Source organism: Salmo salar, chromosome ssa13, assembly GCF_905237065.1.
Source record: "Salmo salar chromosome ssa13, Ssal_v3.1, whole genome shotgun sequence".
Lineage (NCBI taxonomy): Eukaryota > Metazoa > Chordata > Actinopteri > Salmoniformes > Salmonidae > Salmo > Salmo salar.
In genome coordinates this window covers 41,943,026-41,957,481 of record NC_059454.1, presented here as the reverse complement: position 1 = coordinate 41,957,481, position 14,456 = coordinate 41,943,026, and the positions used below count along the sequence as shown (strand labels likewise).

The 14,456-nt window shown below is 40.8% G+C and overlaps 1 protein-coding gene across 2 annotated transcripts in view; it reads left to right on the top strand.

Moving 5' to 3' along the window:
- Nucleotides 1–2,952: 2,952 nt before the first annotated feature.
- The window catches only part of LOC106567054 (receptor tyrosine-protein kinase erbB-3), a 32,108-nt gene continuing 20,604 nt past the window's right edge, over nt 2,953–14,456 (top strand). For both annotated transcript variants that reach the window (XM_014135888.2, XM_014135887.2), the window contains exons 1-3: nt 2,953–3,422; nt 11,394–11,548; nt 11,725–11,911. In XM_014135888.2, the coding sequence (XP_013991363.1) occupies nt 3,344–3,422; nt 11,394–11,548; nt 11,725–11,911 (421 nt within the window). In that variant the 5' untranslated portion in view covers nt 2,953–3,343. The remainder of the gene's footprint in view (nt 3,423–11,393; nt 11,549–11,724; nt 11,912–14,456) is intronic.

Below are 14,456 nucleotides of genomic sequence, written 5' to 3'. Positions count from 1 at the left end.
CACCATGGTGCTACCCCAGAGATTGCTGTTGAGGCTACTGTAGACCTTCATTGCAAAACGGTACGTTTTATTAAATTATTTCTCGATGTGAATATATATTTAGTATAGTGTTATCTAAAAAGGATAACTTTCTTAATGTTTCACTATTTTAATTTTATGAAATTCACTGAGGAGGATGGTCCTCCCCTTCCTCCTCCGAGGAGCCTCCACTGCTGAAAACTCTATTGAATGAAAACTCTACAAGAAAATCTGTTGGCCAGCAAGTGGGAGGGTTTTCAGCAGTTGAGTTACATTTATTCAGAGCGCACAAGGGAACCACCCCTGCAAAGCCCGTTATGCACCTTCATAAGGTAAGTCTGAATACCAACTACTGAGAAGTGCCTAGGAAAGGCGTAATTTCCTATGTCAGAATCGGGCCTTGAGAGAATTGGGAAATGGTCACATCCTGCAGCCACTAGGTGGATCCACTATTCAAATTGTCAAATTACTTTAAAGTAAACATATTTGTTTGAATAAGATACTATGTTTACACGTTTTTTGAAACAAATCTATAAATACTGTATAAGTGTCTATATACACCACCGTTCAGAAGTTTGGGGTCACATTTTTTGTCTGTTAAAATAACATATAATTGATCAGAAATACAGTGCAAATGTTGTAAATGACTATTGTAGCTGGAAACGGCTGATTTTTTAATGGAATATCTACATAGGTGGCCTTCTTTAGACTAGTTGAGAATCTGGATCATCAGCATTTGTGGGTTCGATTACAGGCTCAAAATAGACAGAAACAAAGCACTTTCTCCTGAAACTCGTCAATCTATTCTTGTTTTGAGAAGTAAAGGCTATTCCATGCGAGAAATTGCCAAGAAACTGAAGATCTTGTACAACGCTGTGTACTACTCCCTTCAAAGAACAGCGCAAACTGGCTCTAACCAGAATAGAAAGAGGAGTGGAAGGCCCCGGTGCACAACTGAGCAAGAGGACAAGTACATTAGTGTCTAGTTTGAGAAACAGATGCCTCACAAGTCCTCAACTGGCAGCTTCATTAAATAGTACACACAAAACACCAGCCTCAAAGTCAACAGTGAAAAGGCAACTCCAGGATGCTGGCCTTCTAGGCAGAGTTGCAAAGAAAAAGCCATATCTCAGACTGGCCAATAAAAATAAAAGATTAAGATGGGCAAAAGAACACAGAGGAAGATTGAAAAAAAGTGTTAAGGACAGACAAATCTACGTTTGAGGTGTTCGGAACACAAAGAAGAACATTCGCGAGACGCAGAAAAAATGAAAAGATGCTGGAGGAGTGCTTGACGCCACCTGTCAATCATGGTGGAGGCAATGTGATGGTCTGGGGGTGCTTTGGTGGTGGTAAAGTGGGAGATTTGTACAGGGTAAAAGGGATCTTGAAGAAGGAAGACTATCACTCCATTTAGCAACGCCATGCCATACCCTGTGGCTTCATTGGAGCCAATGTCCTCCTACAACAGGACAATGACCCAAAGCACAGCTCCAAACTATGTAACAACTATTTATGGAAGAAGCAGTCAGCTGGTATTCTGTCTATAATGGAGTGGCCAGCACAGTCACTGGATCTCAACCCTATTGAACTGTTGAGGGAGCAGCTTGACCGTATGGTACGTAAGAAGTGCCCATCAAGCCAATCCAATTTGTGGGAGGTGCTTCAGGAAGCATGGGATGAAATCTCTTCAGATTACCTCAACAAATAGACAACTAGAATGCCAAAGGTCTGCAAGGCTGTAATTGCTGCAAGTGGAGGATTCTTTGACGAAAGCAAAGTTTGAAGGACACAATTATTATTTCAATTAAAAATCATTATTTCTAACCTTGTCAACGTCTTGACTATATTTCCTATTCATTTTGCAACTCATTTCATGTATGTTTTCATGGAAAACAAGGACATTTATAAGTGACCCCAAACTTTTGAACGGTAGTGTATGTCTGTAATATAAGTATCATAAGTGTCTATAACTCATGTACATCAGTCAAATGCCACTGCTCCTACACATGTTCAACCTACTATGCTTTGTCTAAGCGTGTGAATATATCTTTACATCAGCTCATCTATAGTCCTTCATTATGGAAACGGAAATAACAACAGTGTGTTACATATTCATCACAACCAGCTATTTATTTCCTGTGAAGTTAGCGGCTCTCTTTTCAGAGTGTCACATGCCATGGAATGTTGGCCCTGTTATGTGTTCTGTGTTGTGTGTTCTGTGTTCCCTTCTGTAGCATAGATTCTATGTTCTGGGTTTGGGATCAGATGTCACTTGACCATTTGACAATGATGCCATTGTGACAGGCTACTCCATACGTATCAAAGCAGCACTGATTAACCAGTTGACAGGGCTGGAGAACAGTACTGCCCTTCACTGCATAGAGACAGCACAGCCACTCAGACCCTAACCCTGACACTGAATGAAAGTAACACTGGTCCCATCCCAAATACTCTACATGGAACAAAAATACCCACATTTAGGATTATGCTAAATACAGTTCTTATATAGTTTCGGAAGCCTACTAAGCTTTTCTTTAAGATGTATTTTCATGGATAAGCAAGTATGTTGTTATTAGTCTACACGTGTTATTATTCTCACCAATTTGAGTAACTGAATGTCTGTGTAGGCCTAATCATTTTAACGACAGGATTCACCCAAGCAATAACCAGATTGAAAAACGATCCATCAACTGGTTTATTCCATTACTATAATACGCTTATTTACTGTGATTTGACTTACACATTTGTCTAGATATGGTTGTTTTCATATAATTGTATATCAGATGAATCCTTGACCTTTTATTCGTTGCAAATATTCTGGTTATGTTTTACAGTAGCCACATGAAATTGATTTTCTCAGCGCTCAGAAGGAACGACCTCCCGATCGGTAAAACCAACTGATCTGGCCAATCAAGTGAGCTGTCTGGTGTGGCTCACCGCCAGGGAGTGAGAGCTGAGCGTAAAAAAACTAGTTCACGTTTGCCAAACTCCGAAATTGACGCACCATATCAGAATTGTATCAACAACAACAAAAAATCAAAATAATTTATGTTTTTTGTTGTTGTTTCAAGATATTGGAACATTGTAAATTAACTTTAGGCTACGTATTCCAAAGCTGAAGTCATCGTGATACTGAAACCTGGACCTATCATCAACTGAAAGTGGACTTGAGTCTTCTGAAAATCTATATTGAAGCCATAATTTGCTGATCTTTATTGCCTTTAAAAACAAACGTCTCATTAACAAATCGAGGACATCTTGGGGATTAAACCGACCTGCTCGACCTGGTCATGGTTATTATTGGACTGGTTTGGACCTAAGCATGGACTGTTGTCAGGTGTCCGTTCTGTGTGTAATATTTATATCATGTCTACAGCACACGTCGTCTCAAACACAGGAAGGTAGGTGATTTTATGAATGGTGATATGTGTCACTAAATCAAATAGCCAAAAAATCAACTACAAACTTTGCATATAGAGTTGTAAACCAGGAAACCAATTCAGTGTTTATAGGCTGTTCATACTCTTTTAATCAAGCGTTCTTGAATTGTTTTGATTATTTTCATGAGAATGTATCACACACACACGTTTGTTTTACTATCCTTGATTCCCATTCAAAATCCTATTTTCCATAACCCCTAAACCTTAACCCTTAACCAAACGATAACCTTAACCTTAAAACTAAACCATCTCCTAACTCCTAACCCTAACCCTAGTTGTAACCCTAAACCTAACCCCTTACCCTAAAATAGCCAGCAAAATGTCCCCACTGGTCCACATTTTCCTTGTTTTACTATCCTAGACTTCTGGTACCCACAAGGATAGTAAAACCAAACCACACACACACACACACACACACACACACACACACACACACACACACACACACACACACACACACACACACACACACACACACACACACACACACACACACACACAAACAAACAAAGAAAAACACAAACAAACAAACAAAAGTCTATTTCTCAAGAGGTTGCATTCCTGTTCCCAAAGTTTGGTTTGGTTTATTCGGATCCCCAATAGCTTTTGCCGAAGCAGCAGCTATTCTTCCTGGGGCCCACACAAAAACATAAAACGCCACAAGTAACAAAACACTGATACACTGTTTACTGTTATTTTCCCGTTTCACGTGAGAGGATGTGTTGGTCTATCTCCTGGTCTTGGTGACTGTAGAGGAATCACCTGTTTGCCCTCTTGAGTCACAGCAGAGTAGAACACCTGAACAACAGCACAAGTACCTGTGGCCCTGACAGTGACAGGTCAGCATCTCCAACACTAGAACAAGTATCAGTCAAGGCTTTTGTCAGGTTGTTGCGGTGGACTCAGATGATGATACACCTAAGTGTTTTAGGTGCTGTTTCATCCACTTGAAAGTGGGAAACCTCTGGTTGGTTTAATGGATCCCATGGGATGTTTTGTGGGACAAGAACATGTCGACTCAGTAAAGGTAGACAATGTCCTATTGTGTGTAGACTATAACAAGGTTGACTCAGTATATGCCTCATTAAGCGCCTTTTGGGGCGTGTTCAGTTGACAGTTTCAGTCATTAACCAAAACCTATATCCTTCTCTCTTTTTCTTTCTATCTTTCTTTCTTCATTCTCACTCTCCCGTTCTTGTTCTTTCTCTCTACCTCTCTTTCTCTCTCTCGCTCTTGTCGCACATGCTCTCTCTCGCTCTCTCTGTCTCTCTCTCTCTCTTTCGCTCTAGCTCTCTCTCTCTTTATCGCTCTCTCTGTCTCTCTCTCTCTCTCTCTCTCTCCCTCTCTCTCTCTCTCTCTCTCTATCGCTCTCTCTGTCTCTCTCACTCTAGCTCCAGCTCTCTGTCTCTCTCTCTCTCTCTCTCTCTCTCTCTCTCTCTCTCTCTCTCTCTCGCTCTCTCTCTCTCTCTCTCTCCTACGATCTCCGGTCTCTCCCCTATCTCTCTCACTCCCCCCTTCCCTCTATTTTAGAGATCAGATAGCTGCTCTGTTCTCTCTCAGAGGAGGGAACTTTTGTTACACCCATTACCACACTGTAATAAGCCTTTCTGATTGCAGTAATATGTCAGCCATTCAGCCAGTGCTGGCAATGTGCCATACACACAGAGCTGATATCCTGTGTCAGGGGACACAAGTCACTGAGAGTCTATTGCCCCTGTTGTAAAGAACACTGGAGGTCAATTAGCTCATTCAAAATGATGGCACTTGTTGCTTTGAGTGACTGTTGGCGGTTGTTTACCAGTGAGGAGCGCTGAGTTGGGTGTATACAATAGTTGGTTGTAGTTTGTGTATTTTGCAGTTCATGTTGGAATTGAGTAGTTATTAACGCGACATCCCAATTCTCTGGTAGATAAGAGATCATTTCAGTGGCGCATGCTTTGATGCATTCAGCAAAATAGGAATATGTGCTTGTGTGCGCGTGCATTCGTCTATATTTTACTTCCTGATGGATTTTTCCTCACTCTCTCTTTTTTTCCTGTCCAGTCCACACTCCCATCTATGTGTTTGCAGAGGGCTAAAACTGCCCTTTGAACCCGAATCAGTGTGTGCAGTGGCTGGATTAGGTGCTTTGTGTTTCTAACTCCACTCCTCTTCTGGGACAATATTTGCTCAGGAGTATGTGTGAATGAACGAGTGTACAAAGATATGGATTACCCATAGGATGTGTGTGTGTGTGTGCGTAAGTACGTGCCTATGTACCTACGTGCGCATGCATACGTCCTTCTATGCGAGTGCGCACGATCCGAGACTTCTCAACATTTTAAGAGCCATCCTTGTCAACCTTCACCTCTCCATGTGTTAGTCATCCTCTGATATCATTCACAAGCTACTGATAAGAAGAGCACCCGAGAAGCTGAAGTTCAGATGTAATGATAAGGTGTTCCCATTCAATTGTGAGCTACAGCTGCCAACACAATCGAGACAGTTGAAGGTAATGACTAATGTATTAATAAGGAAGAACAGTTTCATTTCATTGTGTCCAGTCACGCATGCAACTGCTCGGGTTGAATAGCTATGGAATAGATTTAGATGACAGTGGATTGTGGATTGTCGACCTTTGGGGGAAGGATATCCTTCTCAACTATCGCGTATATGCAGATGCACAATGTGCATGCATAATGTAGCCAAAATATGATAGACTGTGTCAATACGGTGTTGTGACGCTGTTTCGATTGGAGGAGCCTTCCCTACACATTCAGCATATGCATATCCGCCATGAATGTGTCTGCACCACATAGAGAGATGTTACGGTGTATGTGTACAGCTTACACTGCACAATATCTGTGAATGTGACTGTTATAAGTGGTAAATAAGAGATGGTCTCCATGTCTCCTTCCTGCCTCTCTATCTCCCCTCCTTTGACCAGACTGGAACTCTCCTCTCACACATGGCCTTTTGTCCCATTACCATGATCTCAGCACTGTGGGTCCTCTATCACGCACACACACACACACACACACACACACACACACACACACACACACACACACACACACACACACACACACACACACACACACACACACACACACACACACACACACACACACACACACACACACACACTATCTGTCACTGTATCACTCTTACTTGGAGTCTGACTGGGACACACTGTTCACATTTATAGCTCAGACCTTTACAATGCTATTCTTTGTCTGGCAAGACCATGTTCCGCCCCATCCACCCTCTATCAGCCTCAGGCCTGGTCCACTACATGTAGAGGGGTTACGGCCTGCACTGCTTCAAACACTGCTCCAGACACGTTTCAGACATATCAACAGATATAACATCAAACACTGCTCCAGACATGTTTCAGACATATCAACAGATATAACATCAAACACAGCTACAGACACTGCTACAGACACGTTTCAGACATATCAACAGATATAACATCAAACACAGCTACAGACACTGCTACAGACACGTTTCAGACATATCAACAGATATAACATCAAACACAGCTACAGACACTGCTCCAGACACGTTTCAGACATATCAACAGATATAACATCAAACACAGCTACAGACACGTTTCAGACATATCAACAGATATAACATCAAACACAGCTACAGACACTGCTACAGACGCGTTTCAGACATATCAACAGATATAACATCAAACACAGCTACAGACACTGCTACAGACATGTTTCAGACATATCAACAGATTTAACATCAAACACAGCTACAGACACTTTTAAGACATATCAACAGATATAACATCAAACACAGCTACAGACACTGCTACAGACACGTTTCAGACATATCAACAGATATAACATCAAACACAGCTACAGACACTGCTACAGACACGTTTCAGACATATCAACAGATATAACATCAAACACAGCTACAGACACTGCTACAGACACGTTTCAGACATATCAACAGATATAACATCAAATACAGCTACAGACACTGCTCCAGACACGTTTCAGACATATCAACAGATATAACATCAAACACAGCTACAGACACGTTTCAGACATATCAACAGATATAACATCAAACACAGCTACAGACACTGCTACAGACGCGTTTCAGACATATCAACAGATATAACATCAAACACAGCTACAGACACTGCTACAGACATGTTTCAGACATATCAACAGATTTAACATCAAACACAGCTACAGACACTTTTAAGACATATCAACAGATATAACATCAAACACTGCTACAGATATGTTTCAGACATATCAGCAGATATAACATCTAACACAGCTACAGACACTGCTACAGACACGTTTCAGACATATCAACAGATATAACATCAAACACAGCTACAGACACTGCTACAGACATGTTTCAGACATATCAACAGATATAACATCAAACACAGCTACAGACACTGCTACAGACATGTTTCAGACATATCAACAGATATAACATCAAACACTGCTACAGACGCGCGTTTCATACATATCAACAGATATAACATCAAACACAGCTACAGACACTGCTACAGACATGTTTAAGACATATCAACAGATATAACATCAAACACAGCTACAGACACTGCTACAGATATGTTTCAGACATATCAACAGATATAACATCAAACACTGCTACAGATATGCTTCAGACATATCAACAGATATAACATCAAACACTGCTACAGACATGTTTCAGACATATCAACAGATATCACATCAAACACAGCTACAGACACTGCTACAGACACGTTTCAGACATATCAACAGATTTAACATCAAACACAGCTACAGACACTTTTAAGACATATCAACAGATATAACATTAAACACAGCTACAGACACTTTTAAGACATATCAACAGATATAACATTAAACACTGCTACAGACACGTTTCAGACATATCAACAGATATAACATCAAACACAGCTACAGACACTGCTACAGACACGTTTCAGACATATCAACAGATATCACATCAAACACAGCTACAGACACTGCTACAGACACGTTTCAGTCATATCAACAGATATAACATCAAACACTGCTACAGACATGTTTCAGACATATCAACAGATATAACATCAAACACAGCTACAGACACTGCTACAGACATGTTTCAGACATATCAACAGATATAACATCAAACACAGCTACAGACACTGCTCCAGACATGTTTCAGACATATCAACAGATATAACATCAAACACAGCTACAGACACTGCTACAGACATGTTTCAGACATATCAACAGATATAACATCAAACACTGCTACAGACGCGTTTCATACATATCAACAGATATAACATCAAACACAGCTACAGACACTGCTACAGACATGTTTAAGACATATCAACAGATATAACATCAAACACAGCTACAGACACTGCTACAGATATGTTTCAGACATATCAACAGATATAACATCAAACACTGCTACAGATATGTTTCAGACATATCAACAGATATAACATCAAACACTGCTACAGACATGTTTCAGACATATCAACAGATATCACATCAAACACAGCTACAGACACTGCTACAGACACGTTTCAGACATATCAACAGATTTAACATCAAACACAGCTACAGACACTTTTAAGACATATCAACAGATATAACATTAAACACAGCTACAGAAACTTTTAAGACATATCAACAGATATAACATTAAACACTGCTACAGACACGTTTCAGACATATCAACAGATATAACATCAAACACAGCTACAGACACTGCTACAGACACGTTTCAGACATATCAACAGATATAACATCAAACACAGCTACAGACACTGCTACAGACATGTTTCAGACATATCAACAGATTTAACATCAAACACAGCTACAGACACTTTTAAGACATATCAACAGATATAACATCAAACACTGCTACAGATATGTTTCAGACATATCAGCAGATATAACATCTAACACAGCTACAGACACTGCTACAGACACGTTTCAGACATATCAACAGATATAACATCAAACACAGCTACAGACACTGCTACAGACATGTTTCAGACATATCAACAGATATAACATCAAACACAGCTACAGACACTGCTACAGACATGTTTCAGACATATCAACAGATATAACATCAAACACTGCTACAGACGCGTTTCATACATATCAACAGATATAACATCAAACACAGCTACAGACACTGCTACAGACATGTTTAAGACATATCAACAGATATAACATCAAACACAGCTACAGACACTGCTACAGATATGTTTCAGACATATCAACAGATATAACATCAAACACTGCTACAGATATGCTTCAGACATATCAACAGATATAACATCAAACACTGCTACAGACATGTTTCAGACATATCAACAGATATCACATCAAACACAGCTACAGACACTGCTACAGACACGTTTCAGACATATCAACAGATTTAACATCAAACACAGCTACAGACACTTTTAAGACATATCAACAGATATAACATTAAACACAGCTACAGACACTTTTAAGACATATCAACAGATATAACATTAAACACTGCTACAGACACGTTTCAGACATATCAACAGATATAACATCAAACACAGCTACAGACACTGCTACAGACACGTTTCAGACATATCAACAGATATCACATCAAACACAGCTACAGACACTGCTACAGACACGTTTCAGTCATATCAACAGATATAACATCAAACACTGCTACAGACATGTTTCAGACATATCAACAGATATAACATCAAACACAGCTACAGACACTGCTACAGACATGTTTCAGACATATCAACAGATATAACATCAAACACAGCTACAGACACTGCTCCAGACATGTTTCAGACATATCAACAGATATAACATCAAACACAGCTACAGACACTGCTACAGACATGTTTCAGACATATCAACAGATATAACATCAAACACTGCTACAGACGCGTTTCATACATATCAACAGATATAACATCAAACACAGCTACAGACACTGCTACAGACATGTTTAAGACATATCAACAGATATAACATCAAACACAGCTACAGACACTGCTACAGATATGTTTCAGACATATCAACAGATATAACATCAAACACTGCTACAGATATGTTTCAGACATATCAACAGATATAACATCAAACACTGCTACAGACATGTTTCAGACATATCAACAGATATCACATCAAACACAGCTACAGACACTGCTACAGACACGTTTCAGACATATCAACAGATTTAACATCAAACACAGCTACAGACACTTTTAAGACATATCAACAGATATAACATTAAACACAGCTACAGAAACTTTTAAGACATATCAACAGATATAACATTAAACACTGCTACAGACACGTTTCAGACATATCAACAGATATAACATCAAACACAGCTACAGACACTGCTACAGACACGTTTCAGACATATCAACAGATATAACATCAAACACAGCTACAGACACTGCTACAGACACGTTTCAGACATATCAACAGATATAACATCAAACACAGCTACAGACACCGCTACAGACATGTTTAAGACATATCAACAGATATAACATCAAACACAGCTACAGACACTGCTACAGACATGTTTCAGACATATCAACAGATATAACATCAAACACAGCTACAGACCCTGCTCCAGACATGTTGCAGACATATAAACAGATATGACGTCAAACACAGCTACAGACACTGCTACAGACACGTTTCAGACATATCAATGTACAAAACATCAGACAAAGTGTCAATAGATTATTCATCACAATTATAGATCACTCATCAACGTGATGAATCCAAATGTCCAGGTGCTCTGTTGAGCACATTGTGGCATAAGTATTTGTAGAAAAGTGCTATGGAATTTGACTGATTCATTATATGAACAACTCTGACAACAAACCGTCTGTAGTGTGATGTCCCTTCTTTCCCGTGTGTGTTTCCTCAGTGGTGTGTCCTGGTACCCAGAATGGGCTGAGCTCCACCGGGTCTCAGGAGAACCAGTACAACCTGATCAAGGACCGCTACACAGGCTGCGAGATTATTATGGGTAACCTGGAGATCACCCAGATAGAAAGTGACTGGGACTTCTCCTTCCTAGGGGTGAGAGAGCAGCCATTTTGTTCTATTCTCTGTTCTTGTTCTTGTTTTTGTTGTTGTTGTCATCTTCTTCTTCTTCTTCTTCTAGTCCATGAGATGTCCATCAGGCCTCCACTGGTAATCGAGGCGATCTGTTAATGTGACTGTCTCTGACCTTATTCTAACTCCTGTCCCTCCAGACCATCAGAGAGGTAACAGGCTACATCCTAATCGCCATGAACCACTTCAGACGTCTGCCTCTGGAACAGCTGCGTGTGATCCGTGGTAACAGCCTGTACGACCGGGGCTTCGCCCTCTCTGTGTTCCTCAACTACCCCAAGCAGGGCTCCAATGGACTGCAGCACCTGGGACTCACACACCTCACCGGTGAGGAGAGGAGAGGAGAGGAGAGGGAGGGAGGGGTGGAGGAGAGGGAGGAAGGGGTGGAGGAAAGGAGGAGGGAGTGGGTAGAGGAAGATGAGAGAGGAGAGTACAGAAGGAAAGAGTAGAGGTGAGAAGGAAGGATAGTGGATAAATTGAACCGGTGCTAACCTGGGTCAAAGAGAGAGCCAGGTAGAGTGAAGCTCCAGTACCACACGGGTCCAAAGAGGACAAGGATTTAAAGTAGGATACAAATCAAATTAAATCAAACGTTATTTATCACATGCGCTGAATACAACTGGTGTAGACTTTATACTGAAATAATTGACTACGAACCTTTCCTAACAATACTACGTTTAAAAAAAAGAATGATTAAAAATAAATAGTAACTAACAGAAGAGGAATAAAATAAAATACACAAGAATGGAGCTATATACAGGAAGTACCAGTACCAGATCAATGTGGAGCTATATACAGGGAGTACCAGTACCAGATCAATGTGGAGCTACATACAGGGAGCAACAGTACCAGATCAATGTGGAGCTATATACAGGGAGTACCAGTACCAGATCAATGTGGAGTTATATACAGGAAGTACCAGTACCAGATCAATGTGGAGCTATATACAGGGTGTACCAGTACCAGATCAATGTGGAGCTATATACAGGGAGTACCAGTAAGGTGACTAGACATCAGGATAGATAATAATAAGGTATTTGAGGTAGATATGTACATGAAGGCAGGGTAAAGTGACTAGACATCAGGATAGATAATAATAAGGTATTTGAGGTAGATATGTACATGAAGGCAGGGTAAAGTGACTAGACATCAGGATAGATAATAATAAGGTATTTGAGGTAGATATGTACATGAAGGCAGGGTAAAGTGACTAGGCATCAGGATAGATAATAATAAGGTATTTGAGGTAGATATGTACATGAAGGCAGGGTAAGGTGACTAGACATCAGGATAGATAATAAGGTTTTTGAGTTAGATATGTACATGAAGGCAGGGTAAGGTGACTAGACATCAGGATAGATAATAATACGGTTTTTGAGTTAGATATGTACATGAAGGCAGGGTAAAGTGACTAGACATCAGGATAGATAATAATAAGGTATTTGAGGTAGATATGTACATGAAGGCAGGGTAAAGTGACTAGACATCAGGATAGATAATAATAAGGTATTTGAGGTAGATATGTACATGAAGGCAGGGTAAAGTGACTAAGCATCAGGATAGATAATAATAAGGTATTTGAGGTAGATATGTACATGAAGGCAGGGTAAAGTGACTAGACATCAGGATAGATAATAATATGAGTAATATAAAGAACAGAGTAGCAGCAGCATATGATGAGTGTAAAAGTGTGTGAGTGTATATTGTTTGAATGTGTGAGGGTTTTGTGTGGGAGTGACAGTGTAGTGTGTGTGAGTGTGTATATGGTGTGTATATAAAGTCTAGTGAGTGTGCGTAGGGTCAGTGTAAGATAGAGTCAGTGCAGATAGTTCAGGTACCATTATCTGACTGTTTAGCAGTCTATTTAAAGTATTACCCTAAACCTAGCCCCAACCACAACCCTAACCCTAGCTTCATGTCCACATCCCCGTTCAACCATAACCCTAGCTTCATGTCCACATCCCGTTCAACCCTAGCCCCAACCACAACCCTAACCCTAGCTTCATGTCTACATCCCCGTTCAACCATAACCCTAGCTTCATGTCTACATCCCCGTTCAACCATAATCCTAGCTTCATGTCCACATCCCCGTTCAACCCTAGCCCCAACCACAACCGTAACCCTAGCTTCATGTCCACATCCCCGTTCAACCCTAGCCCCAACCACAACCGTAACCCTAGCTTCATGTCCACATCCCCGTTCAACCCTAGCCCCAACCACAACCCTAACCCTAGCTTCATGTCTACATCCCCGTTCAACCCTAGCCCCAACCACAACCATAACCCTAGCTTCATGTCCACATCCCCGTTCAACCCTAGCCCCAACCACAACCCTAAACCTAGCTTCATGTCTACATCCCCGTTCAACCATAACCCTAGCTTCATGTCCACATCCCCGTTCAACCCTAACCCCAACCACAACCCTAACCCTAGCTTCATGTCCACATCCCCGTTCAACCCTAGCCCCAACCACAACCCTAACCCTAGCTTCATGTCCACATCCCCGTTCAACCCTAACCCCAACCACAACCCTAACCCTAGCTTCATGTCTACATCCCCGTTCAACCCTAGCCCCAACCACAACCATAACCGTAACCCTAATCTTAGAGCGAGAACTAAAAGAGTACCAATTAAATGAGGAAAAACAAAAGAGGGTGGACGGAGGAGAAATGATAGAGAGAACAGAAGAGAAGAGGATAGAGTCCAGACAAGGAGGACAAACGATGTAATATGTGTAATGTGTTTGCTCTTACCAATGTGTCAAGTGGAATACTTGAGAAGACACTATGTGCTGTATGGAGTGTGTGGGAGGCAGTAGCTAGGAATCTCTCGGGGTTACTGTAGTACACCACACCCTCAGTGTGCAGAGAGGT